At 47.5% G+C, this 26,352-nt stretch overlaps 1 protein-coding gene across 2 annotated transcripts in view; it reads right to left on the bottom strand.

Annotated features, from left to right (window-relative positions):
* ADGRA2 (adhesion G protein-coupled receptor A2) overlaps window positions 1-26,352 on the bottom strand; it is a 105,322-nt gene that overhangs the window by 53,454 nt on the left and 25,516 nt on the right. For both annotated transcript variants that reach the window (XM_066639806.1, XM_066639807.1), the window contains exon 2: window positions 14,769-14,840. In XM_066639806.1, coding sequence (XP_066495903.1) covers window positions 14,769-14,840 — 72 coding nt within the window. The remainder of the gene's footprint in view (window positions 1-14,768; window positions 14,841-26,352) is intronic.

The raw sequence follows: 26,352 nt of genomic DNA, 5'->3' as shown, positions 1-26,352 counted from the left end.
GGAATAGGGAGGAATGGAGTGAAAGAGGAAGTACATAAGAGAAGAGAGGGCTGGGGCTAGAGCATCAAGACACCACTCAAGCATCTAGCCCACCACTCTCTTCTGCACTTTCTATTCTATCCGTCCTTCCATTTCCTTTTTAAATCCAAGGAGTGGTGGCTGGGGGAAGGCTGGTTAAGAGGGCTGACATCTGCCATGCTGTCTTGGACCCCCAGGGTGTCTTTGGCTGGCACAAACACGTTTATGCACACATTTCTACCTACACTGTGGTCCTGTTCTCCTCCTTGCTTAAGACAAATCTCTCTCTCTCTCTCTCTTTCTTTGCTTGGCCACTTGTATTGAGGAGACAGAGAAAAATAGGAGTCACTTCAATGCCCTCCCCCCCCCCAAGGCAATCCATCACTAACACATTCACTCTTGCAAAGATGACTTCATCGCCCCACAGTCCACTGCTTCCCATACGGAGAGCCGAGGACAATTTTTTACCCAGGAGTAAGCTACCAACCAGTGTTTATGGAGGGTGGGTTCCATCAAGCAGGGAAGCCACCTTGCTTTCAAAGGGCGGACAGCCTCACGCCACCACCGTTCAGGACGGCGGTAACGGAAAGCCTTCAGCCCTCCTCCCCACTGTCCTCCCCTGGGGCCTAAAACAACACCATGAGTTTGCTGTAATATGAATACAGGCTCTCAGTTCTTCTGCCAGGCATGGACTCCGGGCTCTCTTAAACTTTTCCTCCAGGTTCAACTGCATCACTCAAAATGGATAAGAAAAACAGGGATTTGTGGTCAGTGGAATGGAAAGAGGGGGGTGGCATGGGGTGGTGGCCCCGGGTGCAAGGCTGCAGGGGGGGGTGTCCGAGAGGCCGAGAGAAGATGGTGGTGGGGGTGATCCTGGCTGCTGCCACCCGCAAGAGAAGCGTATTTATTGGTATATATACTAACTGCTAACTGGGAAAGAGGCACTTTATCAGGTGGGTGCTCCTCTTTTATTTTGCAGGGTGAGAATAACTGGCCCTCCTCACCCCAGCAGTGGCTATCTGCTGGTGTTCTTTTGCATCTTTTTAGATTGGGACAGGGAGCCATCAGTTGTTTGATTTTCTCTGTAAACCACTTTGTGAACTTTTCGATGAAAAGTGGGGTGTGTTTGTGCAGGTGTGGAGAGAGAGAGAGAGAGAGAGAGAGTTCAATAAAAGAAAATGTTTGTGGTCTGCGCTTCTTCTCAGGTCATTATTATTATTCATTTCATGACTATTACTTAAAGTAATTTTGTCATGGGGGGTACCTGATGACCTCGGTACACCATTGCTATGGGTGCCTGCAATGTCAAGCCAATGCCCCCGACCATCAGTGAGTGAATCGTCACCAAACCCACGCACTGCCACCATCTGCAGTGTGTTTGGTAAACTGCTAATATTCTGTCGGGCTCTTCCCCCAAACAGCCAGCAGGATTGTGAATATCACACACACACATGGCCGCACCACCTTGGTTGCTTCTCCGACACTGTCCTTTGTGACACTCAAGCGGTCAGACGCCAGGCATTTGCGATAACCGCAGCAAAATCCCAGAAGGCTTTGCAAGACGCAAGTATCGCACACTACAAAAACGTGACATCTCTCAGCTTTGTCTGCTTCCATAGGAGCAGGTACAGAAATGATTACGGGGTTGGAGAACAGGGCATCATGGGAAGGTTTTTTGACCCCGATGCCGCCGTTTCTTACACTGAAAGCCTTCTCTCTTCCAGACAAACAGCGACAGCCTTTGCAACTGTTGCCCAGTTTATCTGTACAGGACATCTGGTTACTATCAGCTAACACATATTTACAAATTCAGTGTGAGAGTTCACAGTCACTCTCCGTGCAAATTAACCCTTGAATTGCACAGAGTTAATCTGCAGCTCTTCCAGTCCCTCCAACCGTCCCCACACAAAGAGCAGAAATAGCTCAACCCCACCTCACGTGGCAACTTTTACTCTATAGTGTCCCTATGCACACACCAAAGGGACCATTGGACATGTGAAGCAGTTGCTCGCATTTTGGACTAGGGATGGGAAGACACAAGTTCCTATGAAGCAAACTAGGCAACTCACCCTACCTCGCAGGGTTGTTGTCCTACCCTACCTGACCTACCTCGCTGGGTTGTTGTGAGGACAGACTGTAGAAGAGGGGGAGAGAACAGTGCATGTCACCCAGAGCACCTTGGAATTACCATGCTCCCACAGTTGCTTGAAGATCTGGGAAAGTCAGTTCTCTGCCTGCCACATGGCAACCTCTGCACATGGTCAGAGGTGATGTGCTGTGCATTTTTCAAGACATTTGCCACAGAGTTCGCAGCCATCTGTTTCTAACCAAAGCATCTGAGCTCCAGAGACGAGGTGCATTGGAATGAAGCAAGGTTCCCTCTTTGGCACAGAATAAAATCCTTTCCCAGGATTTTATGGGCTTTTCTAATTTTACTTATGGAAGGATGCTTCAGATTATCTCTCCAACGGCATCTGAAACTAATAAAGCCAAATTAAATGCAAAGGCACAGAATGGGGTGGGATTTAACACTGGAAACTGCAGGGATTTTTGTGGGCGCCTTCAGACAGCCGCTTTCTCTGAAAGTGCTTTAGACTTCACTCTCTCTAATTGCAGTACCTTCTGGTGTGGAGTGAGGCAGTTCCCTAACACCACACCATACGGCAACCATGCTAAGCACACACTTTAGAAGAATGCAGTTGAAATGAGGGAAATCCTAGCCAACAAGATTGCAGGGAGTCACGCAGGAATCTGGCTGGGACCCATGCAGTAATTATTGAGAGAACAATGGGGTTAACATTTGGAAAGAGGCAATTAGCAAACAGGAAATGCCTTTTTCATTTCCAATGGAACAGGCATCTCGGTCTGCTCTTGCTGTCGCAATCCCAGACGCGGGTATGTAATGTGCAGTCCAGAGGCCCAATTTCTATCTTATAAAAGGAATAATTTGCATGCATGAGTTATCATCTTTTTTAAAAACTGTATCCAGTCATTCTCACAGAATCCGGAGATCCCTGCTAGATTAAGGCAGCAGCAGACCTAGTGCCAGGAAAATGGGGCAAATGCCCCAGGTGCTGGGTTCGCGCTCCTCTAGGACCACACGGGAAGGCTCCCTGAGGCTTTGGATGTGGTTTAAGACCACGGGGAAACCTCACAAAGCTTCCCCAGTCGGTCCAATGGTTGTGCAAGGCTCTGTCACTCCAGAGATGGGGGGGCAGCTTTGCGCATGGGACACTGCATCTCACAGGCATCACACAGTGCCACTGGATTGAGGCCTCCTGATTCCCAAAATGACCTACTAGTAAGTTGCTTCTCAAGAGTCCACAATACCAGGCAACACCCTGTCCTAGTGGTTCCTAAACTGTGGCTCCCTGGGGAGCTGTGGATACTAGCCAGGGGAGACATGGAATCCTCATGAAAAATCTGTCTTCCTGTTCAGTATATAGGATTGTAGCCCTAATGGGAAGGCGTGGCCAATGGCCAGTTGAAAAATTTTGGGAACCACTACCCCACTATCACTCCCCTGCAACTGAAATTCAGAACCACAGGGCCTTTAAACTTGGAGGAATGCATAACACCACCCATGACCAGTAACTAGCGATAGCTCTAGCATCCATGAATTTAACCCCAGGGCATAAGCAATAAAACATCAGAGAGTGAAACAGAACCTCAGGACACACCTGTGAGAAGAGTCAGATCTCTTATCAGTTTTTGATGAAACTCCAGCAAAGAGCGAGACAGATGCACACCAGAGGGTACTCCACAACACTGGAGCCATGACTTAGAAGGCCCTATCCATGTATCCCCATCAAACAAATTTCAGAAGGAGGCTCACTCCCAGATCATAAGGACTCAGTTTACAAGAGCATGTTTACAACAGTAAACATCTCAACAGCTTCCATCTCAACGCGAGAATGGGGATTAGACTTGCACTGTGTGTATCGGGGCTACGGTTTTCAATCAATCAGAGGTTTTTAAATCAATGAATTGCTTGACATTCCACTAATTTATATCAACTTTTAACTTGGCAAAACATCAGCGAGGCTCGGTTTCTGAGGATCTTGGAAAAAGGAAGCAGCTTCTCTTCAACCCCTGAGATGATAACTTAATTAAACAAGACTGCAGGCTTACCTGGGAGTAGTTCCCATTGAACTCAATGAGACTGACTTCTGAGGAAACAGGCATAGGCTTGGCTATAAAATTACCGTTCACTGTTAAAGGGAAAGCCCATCTTTTCATGAACTGTATTTTAAATCACACAGGGTATTCTAATATTCTAACAACACTAACACATCAAACTAACACACTAACACACTAACATAATCAAAATGGCTTATAAAAAAAGTTCAAGCTGTATCAGTATTGTGAAGATCCCACATTTGAAGATTTCTGACTTTTATATCCACTGGGTTCCGTCAGCTTCTTCAGTGAAATACTTTAGAAAAAAAGCCACAAGTGTTTTGGAGAGACGAGGTACACCCTTCTCTATGCTTCGCAGGCATGCTAGAGGAGCAAATGAATACATAATTCTTTCTCATCAAATTTTGCACAGTGATAAGTGCTACACATGGAGAGGAATTGATAAGGAATTGGAAAGGAAAATGGAAAAGTCTTGTCAGTTTCTCTGGAGAGCAAAGACAAGACAGATGGTGAAGGAAGTGCATTTGTGAAATTGACATGGATTTCCCCTGACCTCATCAGTCTCACCAGCCAGCAGAGAAGGGTTTCATTGAACTGCACTTTGCAGAAGGTCTCCACTTCAAAACTTCCCTGGAGACTTCTGCACACCACCCTGAAAAAGGCTATTTCCTGTAGAACTGTGTTTCTCAGACTGTGGGTTGGGACCCACCAGGTGGGTCGCAGCCAATTTCAGGTGGTTCCCCATTCATTTCAATATTTTATTTGTAATATATTAGACTTGATGCTACCATGGCATGTGACTGCATTTGGGGAAATGTGACATCACTTCCAGTGGGTCCTAACAGATTCTCATTCTAAATAGTGGGTCCTGGTGTTAAATGTGTGAGAACCACTGCTGTAGAATGATCAGCAGAGAAGCTTGTGACATCTTAATGACTGCCACATAAACTTTTGAGAACTTAGGGCCCAATCCTAGCCAACTTTACAGCACCGGTGCAGCTGCAACGCAGCTCCTAGGCAAGAGAACAAATGTTCCCTGACCTTGTAGAAGCCTCCATAACTACCCTCTCACCACAGGATGCAGTGTACACCCCATTGATGTGGTTACACCAGTGCTGGAAAGTTGGACAGGATGTGCCCCCCCCCAGTCCACTTCATCAAAAGCATGAAGTCTGACACTGAGTAGGCATTCAGAGATGGATATAGTAAGGGAATGCAATAGAGCTTAATCTGCAATCCTACACATATTTCCATGAAAGTAAGGCCCATTTGAAGACAGTGGGACTGATTTCGGAGCAAGCACGTATAAAATTGCACTGTCACAATTTTATGCAACACTTCAAGTATATAAGATGTTACCACTGTTTTTGAAGCTTTTTGTGGAAGGGGGGGGTTGCTTTGACTTCTATTCACATCTTTCTTCAGTTAAAGGTTTGCGATTTCTAAAAACGGCAAGTGCTTAGTTTATTGATTGCATGTTTTCAAAAGGCTTGGTGCTATAATTCTGTCTGAACCTCCTCCAGGTGAGCCCCAACCCGACCCATTGAGAAGCCAAGCGTACCAATTAAACTTGCACACTGTGTAACGCAAGAGGCCAGCTCTGCTTCGCCTGCTGCCAGCTCACCACTGGAGAGACAGAGAGGGTAATTCTTCTGCAACCCATATGCTGAGAGCCTGGGCGAGCCACTGAAGACCTGGAGCCAAGAAACAGGGACCACACGACGCCAGCTCTCCACTTCATCCCAGCCCCGAAGGACTTGTTGACTTTGGCATGCCCGGTGTGTGCTTTTTAAGTTCTATTCTCTTCCACAGCAGCAGGTGGCCAAACACCATGGGATGTTTGCACGGAGAAGCCCCACAGCAAACAGCTTGCCTTGATGGACTTGCGAGGTTCCTGAAATGAGCCGTGGCTGTTTGCAACAGCGTGCTCCTCTCCCATGCACTTGTGCACAAAAACTCGACTGAAATGCATAATGCTCCACTTGGAGTTGAATGCACTGATCATGAGAGGTACAAATATGTTTTGTTTTATTTTTCACATTTTTATACCTCCCTTCCTCCAAAGAATTTGTGGTATACATGGTTCCTTCCATCTTTTTGTTCTTACAACAACCCTGTGAGGTAGGTGAGGCCGAGAGAGAGAGAGTGACTGCCCCAAGCTCACCCAGGAAGCTTCATGGCTGAGTGGGGATTTGAACCTGGATCTTCCAGGTCTAACACCAGAACCACTACACCATCCTGGCCTTTGCTTGGTTGTCAGGTAAAGCTATGGAGGGCCATAGGCTCCTCAGAACGCACACCTTCTCCAAAGGGAAGATGCCTAAACAGCTGGCGCCCAGGCGATCTTCAGATGGAACAGAAAGGTCTGTCCTGAGGGATCACATCAAGGGTCTCTTTGCCTACGCATGCCAGATCTCATCTGATGTTGGAAGCTAAGCAGGGTCAGGCCTGGTTAGTACTTGGATGGGAGACCGCCTGGGAATCCTGGGTGCTGTAGGCTTATACCAGGGGTGTCCAAACATTTTTGCAGGAGGGCCACATCATCTCTCTGATACTGTGTCGGGGGCCAGGGAAAAAAAAAAAAAGAATTAATTTACATTAAAATTTGAATAAATTTACATAAATGACTTTATTAGAAATGGAACTTATATGAATGAATTACGGTCTTGAAGCAGCTCAAGGCCTATAAAAGGCCTTGCACAAAGCAAGGCCAGCCTTTCCTTCGCTGCCACTGCTGCATCATAGATGTGAAACAGCAAGTACTGAAGGGAGCCCTCATCCCACAGCTCAGGTGAGAGGTAGAGCAGTTGCGTTGGGCCAGCACGGGCTCCAGCAAGTCTCCGGAGGGCCAGAGGCTCACTGGAGACTGGGGACTCCCCACGGGCCGGATTGTGAGCCCCTGAGGGCCACAAGTGGCCCCCGGGCCGGGGTTTGGGCACCCCTGGCTTATACCATAGTCTTTCGAGACTGAAGGTTGCCAACCAGTCTCTTTGCCTAGCATTTGTTTCCAGCCATATTTACCCAGCTACCTTTGACAAGCTCACAAGCAACAACTGTCTCCTTGTTTTGGACGTGCCTCTTGGCTGAAGTTCCTCAAACCAAAAGTTGACCTGCCCCAGCCATACCCATATACCCCCTCCTGGAACAGATATCATGTTCTGTAAGAAGCCTAAGAGCAAGTGGCATCCCAAGGCACACTGATCCAGGAGTTTTGCATAACCATCATGACCAGTAGCAACTGCCTATCCCTGTGAAAGTGGGATCCTGCCCCCCCCCCCCCCGGTCAGGGGTTCAAGCCCAGCTCAGGTTCACAGAGACTAGCACACTGTTCCCATCAGCTACTTATTGCTGAAGATGGGAGCGACAGGGCAAAGACTCGTTAGATGTGCCTGCAGCACAAAAGCCATCATCTCAATTGGCGCTAATTGACCCTCTTTGTTGGTGCCCTGGACTGCAAGGCCAAGTGGGAAACGAATAAGCCAGAGTGAGGAAGCAGCTCTCTCCTGAGCCCTCAGGCCGAGACCCGCTGGTGACAACAATGAGAGCCGGTACCTTGGTTCTGCTGTGCTGCAATTCCCAGGTCTGAAGTACGGTGGGCCTTACTTATCTATGGGTTTCGCAGCTGTGGATTTGAGTCAGTGTGGGCACCAACCCAGGCTGCTGGCCCTCCCTACCTCAAAGGATGTGGATTCCAGTATCCATAGATACCAGATACCTGGCAGGACAAAGTTCCAAACAACACAGTCCTGGAACGAGCTGGAATCCCTAGCATGTATGCACTGTTGAAACAGAGGCGCCTGCATTGGCTCGGTCATGTCGTGAGAATGGATGATGGCCGGATCCCAAAGGATCTCCTCTATGGAGAACTCGTGCAAGGAAAGCGCCCTACAGGTAGACCACAGCTGCCATACAAGGACATCTGCAAGAGGGATCTGAAGGCCTTAGGAGTGGACCTCAACAGGTGGGAAACCTCAGCCTCTGAGCGGCCCGCTTGGAGGCAGGCTGTGCAGCATGGCCTCCCCCAGTTTGAAGAGACACTTGGCCAACAGTCTGAGGCTAAGAGGCAAAGAAGGAAGGCCCATAGCCAGGGAGACAGACCAGAGAGAGACTGCACTTGCTCCCAGTGTGGAAGGGATTGTCACTCCCGAATTGGCCTTTTCAGTCACACTAGACGCTGTTCCAGAACCACCTTTCAGAGCACGATACCAGAGTCTTCCGAGACTGAAGGTTGCCAACAACAAGATACCGGTATTCATGGGAGGTCAGGAAACAGATTCCCTGCAGATACCATGGGCCAACTGTATTACTACTAGTAATACTAGTACTAGTACTACTAGTAGTAGTAGCAGCAACAGCAGCGGTAGTAGTAGCAATAGGAAGAAGAATTTGTACAGTGATTTCCTGTGCAAAATCCACACAGGTATGACATCGATGCTCTCATTACAACAATCCTTGTAAGGTAAGTAACTATCATTCTCCCCATATTGGAGAAGACTGAGGAGGAGGAGCTGGCCTAAGGCCACTGAACGTTTTCATGGCAGAGGTGATACCCAGACCAACTGACAGCCCAAGACTATGCATGTCCACTCAGAAGTAAGTCCCATTTGAGACCATGGGGCTTACTCCCAGGAAAGTGTGGAAAGAATTGGGCTGTCAGTCTGCAGCAGCCTCTGTGCTACACCAGCTCCCTATGCTGGTAATGCAGAGACCAAATGGCCCATTTTCAGGGGTGGCCCATCCATGAGAATGACTCCAAGTGGTAGGCTGACTAGCGGGACATCCTGCACCCCACGCCCACCCACCTGCCCCTTTCCCCAGCCCACTTCATGCACAGTTGTCCTGCAAAGCCATCCCTGTCTTTGCACAGTCTTCTTTGCGGCATGCCACTAGAGGGGGTGGTAAGGGTGTGATCCTCTTCCCCTCTCAGGATCCTCCTGCCTGGGCAGTTCAGAAGCAGCACCAAGCAGCAAGAAGGCTGGCAGTGGCAAGGGAGAACTGGTTGGAGGCCAGGAAGCAGAGAGTGGGTGTCAATGGGCAATTTTCACAATGGAGAGAGGTGAAAAGCGGTGTGCCCCAAGGATCTGTCCTGGGACCGGTGCTTTTCAACCTCTTCATAAATGACCTGGAGACAGGGTTGAGCAGTGAAGTGGCTAAGTTTGCAGACGACACCAAACGTTTCCGAGTGGTAAAGACCAGAAGTGATTGTGAGGAGCTCCAGAAGGATCTCTCCAGACTGGCAGAATGGGCAGCAAAATGGCAGATGCGCTTCAATGTCAGTAAGTGTAAAGTCATGCACATTGGGGCAAAAAATCAAAACTTTAGATATAGGCTGATGGGTTCTGAGCTGTCTGTGACAGATCAGGAGAGAGATCTTGGGGTGGTGGTGGACAGGTCGATGAAAGTGTCGACCCAATGTGCGGCGGCAGTGAAGAAGGCCAATTCTATGCTTGGGATCATTAGGAAGGGTATTGAGAACAAAACGGTTAGTATTATAATGCCGTTGTACAAATCGATGGTAAGGCCACACCTGGACTATTGTGTCCAGTTCTAGTCGCCGCATCTCAAAAAAGACATAGTGGAAATGGAAAAGGTGCAAAAGAGAGCGACTAAGATGATTACAGGGCTGGGGCACCTTCCTTATGAGGAAAGGCTACGGCGTTTGGGCCTCTTCAGCCTAGAAAAGAGACGCTTGAGGGGGGACATGATTGAGACATACAAAATTATGCAGGGGATGGACAGAGTGGATAGGGAGATGCTCTTTACACTCTCACATAATACCAGAACCAGGGGACATCCACTAAAATTGAGTGTTGGGCGGGTTAGGACAGACAAAAGAAAATATTTCTTTACTCAGCGCGTGGTCGGTCTGTGGAACTCCTTGCCACAGGATGTGGTGCTGGCGTCTAGCCTAGACGCCTTTAAAAGGGGATTGGACGAGTTTCTGGAGGAAAAATCCATTATGGGGTACAAGCCATGATGTGTATGCGCAACCTCCTGATTTTAGGAATGGGTTAAGTCAGAATGCCAGATGTAGGGGAGAGCACCAGGATGAGGTCTCTTGTTATCTGGTGTGCTCCCTGGGGTATTTGGTGGGCCGCTGTGAGATACAGGAAGCTGGACTAGATGGGCCTATGGCCTGATCCAGTGGGGCTGTTCTTATGTTCTTATGTTCTTATGTAAGGGGTGAAGGGGCATGTGCGCTAAAGTGAGCATGACAATGCAAAATACAATGGAATCTGGACCCCGCTTCATGCCTGTCGGCCCTGCATCAGACCAGTCAGACCAGTGTGCTGTCATGTACGTGGGGGGGGGGGGGGGAGAATGTCCAACCTGCCCTGACCCTGTAATTTAACTATGACTGGTACTTAAACAGCACTGTGAGAGATTGTTCAGACATTCTGCTCCTCCTCCATGATTAGGCACAGCGGAAAGGAGATGTACATGTTCACATGCTCTTCTGTACATGATGCAGGGCCCAGTGAGACTTCTCATTCTGATTGGCAATGGTTCTGCAGGGTCTCCCACAGCTGTCTTTTCCAGGGCAATCAGGGCATGCCAAGGATCAAACCCGGAACCTTCTCCACACTGCAGCCTTTCATTCCAGCCTAACCACAGCCCACTTTTTTTTTTCCTGTAGCTCCAAAACAACTTAAAGGAGGAAAGATTTAACCATTCCTGGCTTGCCCCATTCGTGCACTCACACACACACACACCGCTGCCACAGCGGCACTCTCGAGGACCGTCACCAGAATGCGGCGCACTGATGCGGAGGAGAGAGAGCGGGCACTAGGGCTGGTGCCGCAGCCTCTGACTGACAGCCCCGGTCTCCCAGCCTAATTTGAACATTCCAGAGGTGACCGCGGGGTTAATGCCATCTTGCGCACACTGGGCTTGAGGGCTGGCTGTTTGTTCAGGGCTCCCAGAACAATGAGACTTTAAGGAGATTTTCAGCACCCCGGGGTCCAACCCAATTAGACACAGTTTTCCAGGTTAGCAGTCACAAGCAGGAGGAGGAAAGAAGGCCAGAGAAGAGGGCTCTCTGAGTCAAGTGCAAGGGTTGCCTAGCAGAGGCAACAGAGGGGAAATGGCGGTGTGGGGAAGGGGTTGTGCAGAGGTGCGGTCTTGAGCTGAAACAGGGTTTTCTACCACCGTGGCGAGGGGGGGGGGAAGTGTCCCTGTGTCCCCAACTGCTAAGATTCCTCCTTGGAAACCCAGGACAGAGGGACCGCTCTCTCTTAGGTACCTGGCTTTTCAACAGCTTCCAAGCTACAGCCTCCCCTTGGGTGAGCAGTAATCCCTCACCATTAATGAGAGCTTTGTGCCAGGATCAAGGGGTGGGGATGACCCACAACTTCAAAAAAATGAGAGAGGGAAAGGAGGAAGAAAACAAATAGGACTTTAAGGCACAGCGTCCTGGTGATTCTCGTGGCGTGATGAGGTGCACGATCATCAAAAGGAGGACAAAACGGGGCCAGAATATTGCCATTCTCATGTCCTCTGGATATGCCCTTCAGTGATAAATGCTCTCTGTGTGTGTGTGATCTTAGGTGTGGCCAACTAGCAACACACACACACACACACACACACACACACACACACACACACACACACACACACACACACACACGTTAAATCTGCTCTGTGCCCCCCCCCCCAAGAATTCCACATCACTGGTTTAGTTGCACAGACCTCAGCCTCCCTCTCTTGGAAGGCCCTCAAAGATGCCTGCATCATTTCACGTGCACCCAGCCCCACTCCGCAAGAAGCGGCACTCTCTGCCTCCCCCGGCAGATTACGCTCAAGCACCTCTTTGGCCAACGGAGTGCAAAAGGCTGGCCTCTGCTCCATGCTTTGGAACAAACCCTCTTCAGTACGCTGGCCCCATTTTTCCCAGCATACTTACCTATGGATCAAATCCATACAGGGGAAACAGGGGTCAAGCACATAAATTTCAACTTATGAAAGCCTTGAGCCACGCAGATGTCTTTTATGAGGAAATAAGAAAGTTGACTTTGTCCCCTTCAACAATGTCCCTTTTTACACCAGGCCCCACAGCCCAACCCCTTGTGCCCCCTACTCCCACTGCCAGAAGAACAGGGCCAGCCTTCACTTTCAAGACCATCACATGTACTGTACGCGGGACTAATTCTGTCTGTATCTCCAGCCCGAAACAGACATCATGCAATATAGGAGATCTATGATGTATAAATGGATGTTTCATAAAACCTTCCTTTCCTCTGATAAATCTTCATCAGTTATAACTTTCATCATAGCAACACTATAAATTCATTTAATCACATCCATAAAAAAGAAACCAAAATCCATGCTTGGAAGCTTCAACTAAGCCAATTTTCAGTTCAACTGCATAAATATGCCTTAATGAGTATAGGAGAAAAAACCGGGTATACGGGTGTCATGCATCATCTTTATGGTCCCAAATCCAACCAAGGGAGCCACTCTTGTTTTTCCACAGATTTATCTGCACTTAAATCCTTTCAGAGTTCTTTTGTAATAAGCATGTTCGGGTAATAAGACTTCCTTAGGCCATTTGCAAATGGCCAGAAAGTTTTTTTGCACCAAAATTTAAAATCAAAATACTGTTAGATCAACTATTAGCCTCAGCAGTTAAAAAATACGCATTTAATTGATTTTTTTCACGTTTTTATACTTCCCTTTCTCCACAGGGCTCAGGATTGTGTGCAAGGTTCCTTCCCTTCTTTTGCCCTCATAACAACCCTGCAAGGTAGGTTAGGCTGAGAGATAATGACTGACCTAAGGTCACCCAGGAAGCTTCCTGGGCAAACAGAGATTTCAACCTCCCAGTCTAAGTCCAACACCAGAATCACATCAGCCTGGCTCTGTAGCATATCACCATAAGGGCACTGCTAGATGAGACTGAAGATCCTTCTAGCCTACCGCTTCTAGAGGGTCCCACAGTGAAAGCCATTAAGCAGGACAGGTTGGGTCTCCTCTCCTGTTGCCTTCCCAGCAAATGTCCCAGCACAAACCCAGTATTCTGTGGTAAAGTACCCCTGAAGATGGAAACTCTGTTTAGGCATCATGGCAAAAAGAAGAAGCTTCTGCCACCAGTTGGGGGGGGGAAGACCTATCTGGTAGGGGGCCAATGATATTTCTATTAGTGCCCTCTTAGCGGTTTGCTAGGATGGGGGAGATTTAACAGTATAGGGAAAAGAGTTAAGCCCTCCTATAAGCTATCTGATAAATACCGGAAACTCTTGTGGCTGATTTAAAGTTATCTTTTTTCCTTTAAGTTGGGAAATCCTACTATAGATCTCTGCAGCCTTAGGTCACGTTGACCCAAACGATTATTTCAGTACTAGACTCTTAATGCACTTTTTTCCCCCCTGTACATTTCTCACAGAGGGCTGGTTTCCCTATAGACATCCATCACTTGCGAGCTGTAGCACCAAGGGATGACTTGTGCATGTGTGAATCAGTCATCCCTGATCTTGTCTGATCTTGGAAGCTAAGCAGGGCCAGGCCTGGTTAGTACTTGGATGGGAGACCGCCTGGGAATACTGGGTGCTGTAGTCTTTCGAGACATAGTCTTTCGAGACTGAAGGTTGCCAACCAATCAATCATCAGGGATTAATCTCCATCTTATTCTTATCTCCTTCTTAGTGATGAGCCAGTCTGGTCCAGTGTTCTAGCTCCTCCTCCACGCTTCCTCTCTGCTCTCCTTATCCATTCTACTCTAAGGAGTGGGAAGATGAGGAGGAGTAAAGGAGTCAAGTAAGTGGACAGTAGTAAGTCTCCCCATCAATCTACTGCCTGAGGCAACTGTTACAGCTTGCCTCATGGAGGGGCCAGTCCTGTTAGCATATTTACATGCATAGGGTCACACACATGGAAAAGGAACTGCACCTCTGTGTTGAAGGAAGGAAGGAAGGAAGGAAGGAAGGAAGGAAGGAAGGAAGGAAGGAAGGAAGGAGCTGAGAACAAGCATCTGTCTCACAGCAAACTACCAATGCTTCATAGAAATCCAACCCTTGCATTTGAACAAGATTTCCAAAATTCAAGGACTTCCACATCCTTGGTCTCTTTCCTTTCTTGTTCTCATTGCAGCAGTTAAATGTCTGACCCTGTTCCCTGCCCCCTCCACCCACTACTGCCGCTTCCTCCCCTCCCTTCAGTTTTGCCGTATGGCTTCAGTTTTGCCGTATGGCAGGGCTGTCAAACTCGTTTCCTTCGGAGGGCCACACAGCATTCATGATGCCTGCTGAGGGCCGGAAGTGACGCCTTTAGGCAAGAAGTGATGTCATTAAATAGGTCACAACCAAAAATAAACTTTTTTCTCACTTAGGAACTCATTAGCTGCAAATAACAAAAGAGAAAATATATGAATCTTGATCATATTTCAAGATATGGGAGAGCCCAATTTTCATGTGGGCTGCCCTTTCAGCAGGAACACCTCAGCACTATGCAGCAGCTGAAAGCCCGAGGGCCGTATAAAAAGCTTCTGCGGGCCGCATCTGGCACCCGGGCCTTATGTTTGACACCCCTGCTGTATGGGGTTGCTAATTCCCAAGTCCTTCATTAGGAGCCCAGAACAGCCCAGAGGACACATCGGGGTAGAGATTAGCACTTACAGCTTCTCGAGAGCACGCAGGCCGAAGAAAGAGCCATTCTTCAGTGTGGTTATCTTGTTGTTGTACAAAAGCCTAGGAGGAAGGAGAGAAAGAGACAGGGTTATTTGCCCTGTGTTAACCAGGACGCTAGGAGTTCACCAATCCAGGTGTGTGGTCCTCAACTGTGGATTAATTAGTCACATCCAGATTTGGGGAGAGGAACTGGTCAGGGGTGAGCAGAGAATGACACCAAAGCCATGGAATAATGGTATGGGATTGTAGTTAATATGTAGATGTCCCTCCAAATGACATCACTTAAATATAAGTGGTTTATACTACCAGGTATACCACCAGGAAGAGCCATCACCCATCATTCATTCATGTTTTTATACCAGCCTTCCTCCAAGCAGCTCAGGACAATAGTTCCTTCCCGCCTTCTGTCCTTATAACAAGGGAGGCTGGGTGATGTGACTGGTCCAAAGCCACCCAGAAAGCTTCATGGCTGAGTGGGGATTTGAACCGGGATCTTCCAGGTCTAAGTCCAACTTCTGAACCACTACACCATCCTGGCGCTCTGCCCAATTCAATCACTGGCAACTCTAGGCAGGGCAGAGAAAGACCCTTCCCCTAGAATCCTGGAGTGCTGCTTCTGGTCAGTGTTGACAACACTAAGTTAATGAGATAGACTCACAGCCTGACACCGGGGTTGGCCTAAGACCTCCTGATACCTAAGGCAGCACGCTGAATGCTGCCCCCTTACCTGATGATGCATAAGCCTCGACTCTCCCACTCTCCAATGCTCTAGCTCAGCACTCTCCTCTCCTTCACACTTCCTCTCCCTCTCCATTCCCCTCTTCCTTTTCCAAACCAGGGCATAGAAGGAGAGGGAGGAGCAGGGCAGAGATTATGTCTCGCCTCCAACCTGCTGCCTGAGGCAGCAGCTTTAGTTGGCCTCATGGATGGGCTGGCCTTGCTCGACTCCGCAGAAAGCCGCATCCAACTTTCCTCCATAACTCAAACGTGCAAAGACTTTTTCAACCATTACTGAATCTGCTCTCACAGCAGCTCTGTGAGCGGTGAAAATGTTTCACGGAGGGGAAACTGAGGCTGAAACCTAGTGACCTATCCTGCAGCCAAACCATGAATCCCTAAGCAGAGATAGGGAGACTCCCAGATTCAAGCTGAACCATCCACCCGGGACTCACAGTTCTTCCTGTACCACATTCCCGGAACCCATTACAATTCCAAAAACCGTCATCCTCTGGGAACGTAGTGATGTATACACTTTCATCGTTCTTGATTCTCACTAACGGGAATGTTTAAACTTGCAGCGTGGTACAAAATGGAAACAGATTGACATAAACAAACACTGCACTTGACAAATGCAAAAATGTGTCTGGTTAGATTTACCATCAAATATGTACCAGATATTTTGATTCTTTCATATTTTTATACCGAGGATAGAAGCATCCTGTCACACACACACACACACACACACACACACACACACACACACACACACAAAATATCCCTGAAACTGGTATTCAGACATATACTATCTGTCCCTGAACCTGAAGGCAGTAATGTCCGTTGTAATTAGTAGATGTTGAGAGACTTCCCCCCCCACCCACCCATTCATGAATTTGTCCAACCTCCTTTGTAAAGCCACCTAAGCGCCCTTGCTCACAACTCCTGGAAGCGAACACCACAAATTGTGCTACATTTTGCTACTGTAGCTAAGCACCATTCAAATGAATCCTCCCACAAATCTACTAAATCTCATTTTTGAAACAGCCTTTGCAAACTTCTTACGTTTTGGGAAGTACACTGGGCCCTCGAGATCCACAGGGGATTGGTTCCACAAACCCCCACAGATACCAAAATCTGTGGGAGGCCAGCATCATGGTGGTGCACCAGGCCCTCCAGAGGTTCCACCAGCCTCCCTATGTCTTCAGAAGGCTTCCTGGGACATGATCAGAAGTCATGGCTGCAAACCAGGAAGTGGCTTCTGGTTGTATCCAGGAGGCCTTCCAAGGCCAGGGGAGGTCCACTGCACACTCCATGAGTCTTCCCCGCCTCAGGACACCTCCCGGACACTTCTGGTCGTGTCTAAGAAGCCCCATCTCAGCAGATGTTCAAATCTATGGATGCTGAGTCAGTAGATAAGGAGGGCCCACTGTAGTTCTCATCCCTTCCGCATTACTGATGCTCTTAATTAGGGATGCTCCGTGGAAGGTTCTCTGCCACGTGGGGTGGCCTCAAGGAGCACATCTTTCCCAGTCTTTCGGTCCTTTGGTTTCTCCCAGTTTGTCCATTGGTCTCTTGTCAATCCAAGTGTCTGACTGCATCCTATCGGTTGGCAACCTTCAGTCTCGAAAGACTATGGTGTAAGCCTACAGCACCCGGTATTCCAAGGCGGTCTCCCATCCAAGTACTAACCAGGCCTGACCTTGCTTAGCTTCTGAGATCAGACGAGATTGGGCACGTGCAGCCACAAGGGTTTCACTGAGCACTAAAACAAGAAGCGTTGGGGCACCTTAAACAGTAAGCACATTGATTTGGGCAGAAGCTTTGCGGTATGCAGACCACTTTGTTAGTTCTTTGGATGCAGAAGGCATGGTGTGTGTATATCACACACATGGGTATATTATTATTATTATTATTATTTGTTATGCTTTGCGGTATGCAGACCACTTTGTTAGTTCTTTGGATGCAGAAGGCATGGTGTGTGTATATCACACACATGGGTATATTATTATTATTATTATTATATTATATTATATTATTATATTATTATTATTATTATTATAAAAAGACATAGTGGAAATGGAAAAGGTGCAAAAGAGAGCGACTAAGATGATTACGGGGCTGGGGCACCTTCCTTATGAGGAAAGGCTACGGCGTTTGGGCCTCTTCAGCCTAGAAAAGAGACGCCTGAGGGGGGACATGATTGAGACATACAAAATTATGCAGGGGATGGACAGAGTGGATAGGGAGATGCTCTTTACACTCTCACATAATACCAGAACCAGGGGACATCCACTAAAATTGAGTGTTGGGCGGGTTAGGACAGACAAAAGAAAATATTTCTTTACTCAGCGCGTGGTCGGTCTGTGGAACTCCTTGCCACAGGATGTGGTGCTGGCGTCTAGCCTAGACACCTTTAAAAGGGGATTGGACGAGTTTCTGGAGGAAAAATCCATTATGGGGTACAAGCCATGATGTGTATGCGCAACCTCCTGATTTTAGGAATGGGTTAAGTCAGAATGCCAGATGTAGGGGAGAGCACCAGGATGAGGTCTCTTGTTATCTGGTGTGCTCCCTGGGGCATTTGGTGGGCCGCTGTGAGATACAGGAAGCTGGACTAGATGGGCCTATGGCCTGATCCAGTGGGGCTGTTCTTATGTTCTTATGTTCTTATTAACAGTATTTATACACCGCTTTGCAACAAAAAGCTCACAAAGTGGTTTACAGAGAAAATCAAATGGCTAATGGCTCCCAAATCTGAACCAGGAATACCAGTTGTTAGCAAAGCACAGTGGCTTATTTAAATGTTCTCATTAACTGCATTTTATTGGTTTAATTATTATTGCTGCACTCTGCTTTCAGCATTGGAAAGGCGGCATTGAAATCTTTTAAGTAAATAGATAGCACTGTGACAAGATTAAATATACAGGATAACCACAGTAACAAAGACTGAGAAATCAGACAACATAACATCCGGGGTATTTGAGGGACCGCCTCCTTCCCTACAATCCTGCCTGGGCTCTTAGATCATCTGGGGGGGCCCTTTTGACTGTGCCGCCACTAAGAGATGTGAGAGGGGCGGCGGCCAGGAAGAGGGCCTTCTCGGTGGTGGCCCCCAAACTGTGGAATACCCTTCCCTTAGAACTGAGAACTGCTCCCTCGTTGCTAACGTTCCAGCGTGGACTGAAGACCTTTTTATTTCAGAAAGCTTTTAATTGTTGACAGGCTGGCTGGCGTTCTTGCTTTTTATATGAAAATCCACGGAGTTTGTTTCTTTTTAGATTTTTTAATTATTGTAAATTGTTTTTAATGATTGTTTTTAATGTTGTATTTTTAAAGTGTTGTAAGCCGCCTTGTGTGCCCGCTGGGCAAAAAGGCGGGGTATAAATTAATAAAATAATAAAAAATAAGAAGAAGAACAGCCTCACTGGATCAGGCATCTAGTCCAGCATCCTGCATCTCACAGTGGCCCACCAGATGACGGAAGGAGCACACAAGACAACAAGAGACCTGTGTTCCGTTGCCACGCCCTTGCACCTGGCATTCAGAGTCAGGTCCTAAAAGTCGGCCCTGGGTTCAAGTGATCCCAGGGGGGAGTCAAGGCTATGGCAGCTCCAAAGCTGAGAGCAGGTCAAAGGATCTTTCTCCCAAAGTAAGCAGCCTGATCTGATCTGATCCGTAGAGCCTGATCTGCCCACAAGAAGGATCTTCTTTTGGTCTCAGCCCCAAGGAGTAGGAAGCCAGGCTGGCTGAAAGGGGAGGGAGCCGGGGACAAGCATCCAACCATTCTTCTCTGTACTCATTAAGTCTTTTTAATGAGCAATTAGCACTCAGCAGACACCACCCTCTGGCAGGGAGAGCCACCAAGCCATCATCGGTTTGTCAGAGAGGCCATCGCAGATTTAGCCTTTCCACTGCTGCTATACAACCAGCTCTGCAGTGGCCGCCTTGTGGGGAGAGATGCTGTTCCCTTAGGCCACTGTTTCCCAAACTGTGGGTCAGAACCTAATTGTTGGTGGGCCATGAAGCTGAAACTGACAAGCTAATAGCTGACTCGGAAAAATGTATTGAGCCCTATGGAAAGTAAAACCGAGTTGCATGCGTGCGTTTACTTATCAGTAGGCAAAAGTGCCTCCATCCTCTTCAAAGGGCAGGCTAAGAGGAACACAACACCTGAATGGTCCCAATTCGATGAATGCGGGCCCCAAAATCACTCGAGAAAAAGCCCCCTCCCAAGCTGACAAGGTAAATGTATGGAGCCGCTATGGAAACTGAAACCGAGCAGCACATATGTGTTTACTCATGAGCAGGTTGACATGCCTCCGCTCCTATCAAAGGCCAAGCAAAGGGGAACACAAGGCCACCAGAATGGCCCAATCTGATGAGCAGAGAGCTCAATAAATGCTCCAGAAGCCCCCTCGCCCATAGTAAAAAGGATAAAAACAGAGGCTTTAAGAGCTGGTAAGGTGATTTTTTTTAAAGTCCTTTAAAGCAAAGGGGTTCCGATACAGCGTTGGTTTAAAAAGGGGATCCCACTACTAAAATATTTGGGAACTTTAGGCCTATCCCGGGAGAAACAGTGGCATCTCCCATTATTGCCAGCCCTGGTGATTGTACAGGGTGACACAAATAAAAACCAAACAGAACCCACAAATCTTTGAATAAAACTGTTAATTTTAATTTTTCTTTGGAAAGAACATGACTTTTATGCAAAGCGACCAAGATAACTGAAACTTTGGGGAATAATCGTACACAGATTGAAGTTTGAGTCCAGTAACTTTCTTGAAATTTACTGAACCTTTGTAGGATTTAATAAAATGTTTATGGGTTCTGTTTTTTAGGGGGTCACCCTGTATCAAGAAGTTTGCAATAAGGCAGGGATTCCTGCCCACAGTGTGGATTCCCACACACCTGCCTAGTGTGGAACATCTTTACTGAAGATGGAGCATCTTCACCTAAAAAGACAGATTTTGCTTCTTTTTGAAACTGGTCCCATTTTGCTGTTCTAAGGCCCATTTTGCGCATTACACAACAAAACAGGCAGGGTTACCACAAGACTGTCCATTAACTAGGGCAGCCATTTTCAACCACCGTGCCGTGGCACACTGGTGTGCCGCGAATGGTCTGCAAGTGTGCCACGCGAGTTTGGGGGAGGACCATTTATTAGTAGAGCAATTGGGCGCTGTGAGCTCCCCCACCAACAGCACGGTGAGCCTTGTCAATTGTCAAAAAACCGATGGTGCGCCTTGACAATTTTAATACTTTGTCAATGCGCCATGTGCTCGTCGCAAGGTTGAAAAAAACTAGGGAGTGGATTATTATCTGTTATAACTTGTTTACAGAAATATTACACAGTGGTTTATCAATTTATGTGGTTGGCAACCTTCAGTCTCAAAAGACTATGGTATAAGCCTACAGCACCCGGTATTCCCAGGCGGTCTCCCATCCAAGTACTAACCAGGCCTGGCCCTGCTTAGCTTCCAAGATCAGACAAGATCGGGCATGTGCAGGCTAACAGTTAATACAGGTGGCCTTCTGTATTCGTGGATTTGAATACCCATGGGCTACAAACCCACAGGGTTGGCCACCTGTAGCCCTACGAACCCGACCGGAGCTGTGTTCTCAGCAAAAAAACAGAAGTTGTGCTTTTCAGCCTTCCAGACCAGAAGGGCCTCCAGACCTGACCGAAGCATAGCTCCAGTTGAATCTGAAGGACTTGGGGGCTCCCCTGAAATCAGCAAATTCCAACATCTGCAGATTTTGAGAACAGAACCCCCATCGATAATGAGGGCAGCTCTATGTTCATATACTGCTTTCCAATAAAAGAGTTCACAAAGTGGTTTACACACAAAATCAAATCAATACACAAGGATGATGGCGACTGGCCTGGACACCTTTAAAAGGGGATTGGACAAATTTCTGGAGGAAAAATCCATTATGGGGTACAAACCATGATGTGTATGTGCAACCTCCTTATTTTAGAAATGGGCTATGTCAGAATGCCAGATGCAAGGGAGGGCACCAGGATGAGGTCTCTTGTTATCTGATGTGCTCCCTGGGGCATTTGGTGGGCCGCTGTGAGATACAGGAAAGCTGGACTAGATGGGCCTATGGCCTGCTCCAGTGGGGCTGTTCTTATGTTCTTAACTACAATTCCCAGGAAGCCTTGCAGGTCTCTTGTTATCTGGTGTGCTCCCTGGGGCAATTGGTGGGCCGCTGTGAGATACAGGAAAGCTGGACTAGATGGGTCTATGGCCTGATCTAGTGGGGCTGTTCTTATGTTCTTATGTGAGTCCCTGTCCCCAAAAGGGCTCACAGTCTAAAAAGATACAGACGAACACCAGCAAGCACCAGCCGCTAGAAAAGACACTGCTGGGGAGAAGAGGGACAGTGACTCTCCCCCTGCTAAATCTAAGAGCAATGCCACTTGAAAAAATGCCCCTTGCCCAGTTAGCAATAAATACTTCCATTTTTTTCAACCACTATAGCAGTTCAGGACGCATAAATAAATAACATTTCAGCTGAGGGACAGCCCTCCAGAACTTCACCGGTACTTAAGCAGGGGACTACCTGGATTTTATTATGGCCTGCAATCTGTTTCTAACCATTGCCGTAAGCGGCTTTGAGCCTTTTCTGCAGAAGAAGCCAGAATGTAAATATTTTAACTAAATAAATAAAATTGTCTTTGGAGAAGAGCGGAAAAGGGAGGGGGAGACAATTGGATCTTGGTTCCTTGACATTTCGGTCTCTGTCGAATCAAAACGAGACTGAAGACATCCAAAAAACACAGAGGTGTCTGAACAGTATACATACACACACTGGTCACTTTCAGAAGGCGCCAACAGTGCCTTACCTGACACACAGCCTTCATTCAGGCACCGTACAGAAAAAGCAGTAAAATAAACTTCCAACATCAGAGAGGCTTTCCCCATGTCCAATTTTTCCCTTTCATAAACGTGCCCCAGTCCACACGAAAACCAAGACTTTCCCCTTTAACTTTAAATGTGTGCGTTTTGCCTCCAGACACTGGTGTCACCTCTTTGAAGAGTGCCGTAAGTCTTCCTGCTAGAGACATTGTCAGCGGGGCATCTGGATTTTTGACCAAGAGGTTTCTCTTTTAACTTTAGATTTCATTTCTCCAGATCCGGCCCGAAGACGCAAGGAGGATCACAATATACTTTGAAACCTGTTTTCATCCTTGCAACAGTCACAGAACCACAGAATAACGTTGGGTGGGAGCTTGGAGGTCATCTAGTCCAACCCGATGCTCTTTGACATCTTTGACAGGTGGCCACCCAACCTCTGCTTGAAAACTTCCAATGAGGGACAGCCTAAAACTACATGAGGCAGACTCCTCCAGCGCCAGACACCTCTAACAGTTAAGACAGGGGTGTCAAACATAAGGACACCATGGACCAAATCCGCCCCCTGGAAGCAATTTATCCGGCCCCCATTATAATTAGACTCTCTCAGTGTGATCATTGGGATCTCTCATATCTTGAAAATATGAACAAAATTTGCAGATTTCTCTTCTGTCATTTGCTGCTAATGAGTTTGGATGTGAGAACGAAGTACTTATGTCTGGTCATCCTCTGCTTAATGATGTCACTTCCTGCTGAATGGCATCACGTCTGGCCCTTAGCAGGCACCATGAATACTATTTGGTCCAATACATGAAATGCGTTTGACATCCCTGAGTTAAGAAATGCTTCCTCATGTCTAGCCTAAAATCTATTTCACTATAGTTTCAACCCAATGGTTAAGTGTCCACAGTTATGGCGTATCCAGGTATAGAACGTCTGTAACTAGGTGCATCTGTCTATATCCAATCAAATGTTTCCATGTGAATAACTGCACCCAGGTACAGACAATGACAGACACTGTACCTGGGTGCGGCCTAACTTGCAAACCATGTTATAGGTTTGTTCATAGAAAAGGAGGCATATGCACAACTGAATTCAGAGCTACAAGGTATGGTGATCCTCAGTAGGTTGGATGACTTCCAGTGCAATCCTAATGCATGTCTACTCAGATGTAATACCACTGTGTGCAGTGGGGCTTACTTCCAGATGAGCAATCACAAACAGAAGTGGTGTTCTGTTTCCCTTGCACAAAACCAGAACCAGGGGACACACGCTAAAACTGAGTGTCAGAAGAATTGCAAAAGAACATATTTCTTTACCCTGCAAGTCAATGGTCTGTGCATCTGGCCTAGATGCCTTTAAAAGGGAACTGGACGGACCGACTGAGGAAAAGTCCATCACAGGTTACAAGCACAGGTTACAAGCCATGATAGGTATGTGCCACCTCCTGGTTTCAGAAGTAGAATGCCAGGATAGGTCAACAGGATGCAGGTCTCCTGAGATCCCTGAGGCATCTGGTGGGACACTGTGAGATACAGGAAGCTGGACTAGATGGGCCTTTGGTCTGATCCAGCAGGGCTCTTCTTTTGCATGTACAGGATTGCAGCCTTAGAGAAGGACTGGTCAAATTCATGGAAGAGAGGTCTATCCATGGCCTCTCATCATGAGAACTAGAACACTACTTTCCACACTCAGACCCGGTATGCCTCTGAATGTCAGTTGCAGGAGAACAGTGGTGGGAGAGACTGTACCACTGTGAAAACATGGCAGTCTGGCCACTTAGCAGGGAATGAGGTTGGGAGCAGCTGACCCCTCCTACAATGGAGAGATTACAGATGTGGGTGTGGGAGGATGGGTTCACAAGGGGGATGCTTCGGGGCTTGGAGATAACTGAGGGCCATCCAAGTTTCTGCTGTAAAATCCAGATTGCCTCCCTAAAAGGAAAAGAGCCAACAGGGCTGAGATGAAATCAGTCTTCTCTCTGATCTGCAGCCAGCGTTCAGGAGAAAAAAAAATATCCATGTCTGGATGGCCTGGAAAATAGATCTTTGACCCTCCCCTCTCCTCTCTGCGGCTGCAACCAATCAAACTCCGGATCCATTTCGGCTTGTCTTCCTGGCCTAAGAAACTTTTAATCTTCCACTCCACCTTTTCATCTCTCCGGTCATAAAACACCCCTGCAGATTTTAAGTGTATCTGGAAAACGTAATTGATTACCTCTTGAAGCACCAGGGCAGCTCAGCCAGGAGGGTGACTGAAACGGTCGCCTCCAGCAGCAGAAGCAGTAGTAAAATGGGCCGTCTCCATTTGTCCATCACTCCTCCTCCTACTGCTCTCTGGGTTCAAAAAGGAAGAGGGGAATGGAGCAGATAAAGTGTGGAGGAAAGGAAAGTGGTGGGCTAGACTGTCAGAGACAATCTAGCCCACCACTCTACTCTCCTCCACACTTCAACTTCAGTTTCCTTCTTCCTTTCGGCAACTGCTCCTGTGTATTTGACCATGGGAAAATCTGGCACGCCAAATGGTGGGAGGTCTTTGTAAGAAGCAGGGGATGTTATCTCAAGGTAACAAATTGGAGACCAGCTGATCTTTTTCTGCGTGTTAGAACGAATCCTTAATTCAGATTAGCATGCCTTCATTTCTTGCACTGCTCCAGGGAGCCAAACGGCTCTGCCTCGTTGCTAGAGTCAGGGCTGCAATGCACATTGGAATTTTGAACGGGGCCACGGTGCACGTGAATGTTCACACTCGAGGGATAGTACACAGGGAGGTGCTTTATACCAAGTCAGAACATGGGTCCATCCAGCTCAGTATTGTTGACACTGACCCACAGTAGTTGCCCAAGCCAGTGGCATCACAAGGGTTGCATCACCTGGTGCGGGCGGCCAGCATGTCACCCCCATGATAGACCTCCTCCCATACAGTGGGCGGGGCAAGTGTGAAGTGGGTGTGGCAATGCACCATTGCCCCGTCCCCACTGGCTTTTTGGCTATAACTTTTGATAGGACAGTCAGCAACAGTTACCCTGCGCATGCCCAATCTCGTCTGATCTCGGAAGCTAAGCAGCGTCAGGCCTGGTTAGAACTTGGATGGGAGACCGCCTGGGAATACCGGGTGCTGTAGGCTTATACCTTAGTCTTTCGAGACTGAAGGTTGCCAACCAACCTTTGATAGGACAGAGATATTACAACATAGTCTTTTCATTGCACCCTGCATGAAATCACGCATCGAATGATATACAGCATGACTGCATTATTTGATAACACTAAGATTTAAAATTTTTTGACCTGTTGTGGGCTCTTTTCAACCAAACTTTGGTTGAAGCAGTTTATGTAGCGAAACTAATAGAGAAAAAAAAAGACGCACCAATAAACAGGCAATGGAAAAGATGCTGCACCAGGATTGGAATCATTGCTCACTCCCTGCTACGTATAAAAAAAATTGCCACATTAAAAATGCCACTTTACCCAGCTACAACAGATAAGTAAATAAAATGTTGTGTTGTGTTGTGTTGTGTTGTGTTGTGTTGTGTTGTGTTGGCAGCTTCCTTCCCCCCCCCCCTTTTAGGGGTGCAAATATTTTTATTTTGCATTTCTATACCACCCATCCTCCAGTATCTCAGGGCAGTGTATATATCTCCTTCCTTTTGTCCTTACAACAACCCTCTGAGGTAGATGAGACCAAGGTCATCCAGAAAGCTTCATGGTTGAGCAGGGATCTGAACCTGGATCTTCCAGGTCCAAGTTCAACTCCTGAACCACTACCATCACGGCTCTTACTTTCTTCCACTATGCCTTTAAAATTTGATTTGGCTTTATTTCTTTGAAGGAATGCCAGGGTGTCAGGACTCTACCCCAACTGCCCTTGCTTTTGCGATTGCCCATTCTAGCATTCGGTTGGTTGGTGTGAATTTTTCATGCTCATTTTAGGATTACTGTGACTCAAATTTGAGACCCGCCACAGCTAAAAAGCAGGCTGCAAATGCTGAAAACAAA

Source organism: Tiliqua scincoides, chromosome 11 (assembly GCF_035046505.1).
Source record: "Tiliqua scincoides isolate rTilSci1 chromosome 11, rTilSci1.hap2, whole genome shotgun sequence".
NCBI classification, from domain to species: Eukaryota; Metazoa; Chordata; class Lepidosauria; order Squamata; family Scincidae; genus Tiliqua; species Tiliqua scincoides.
This window is presented reverse-complemented; position numbering and strand designations above follow the sequence as displayed.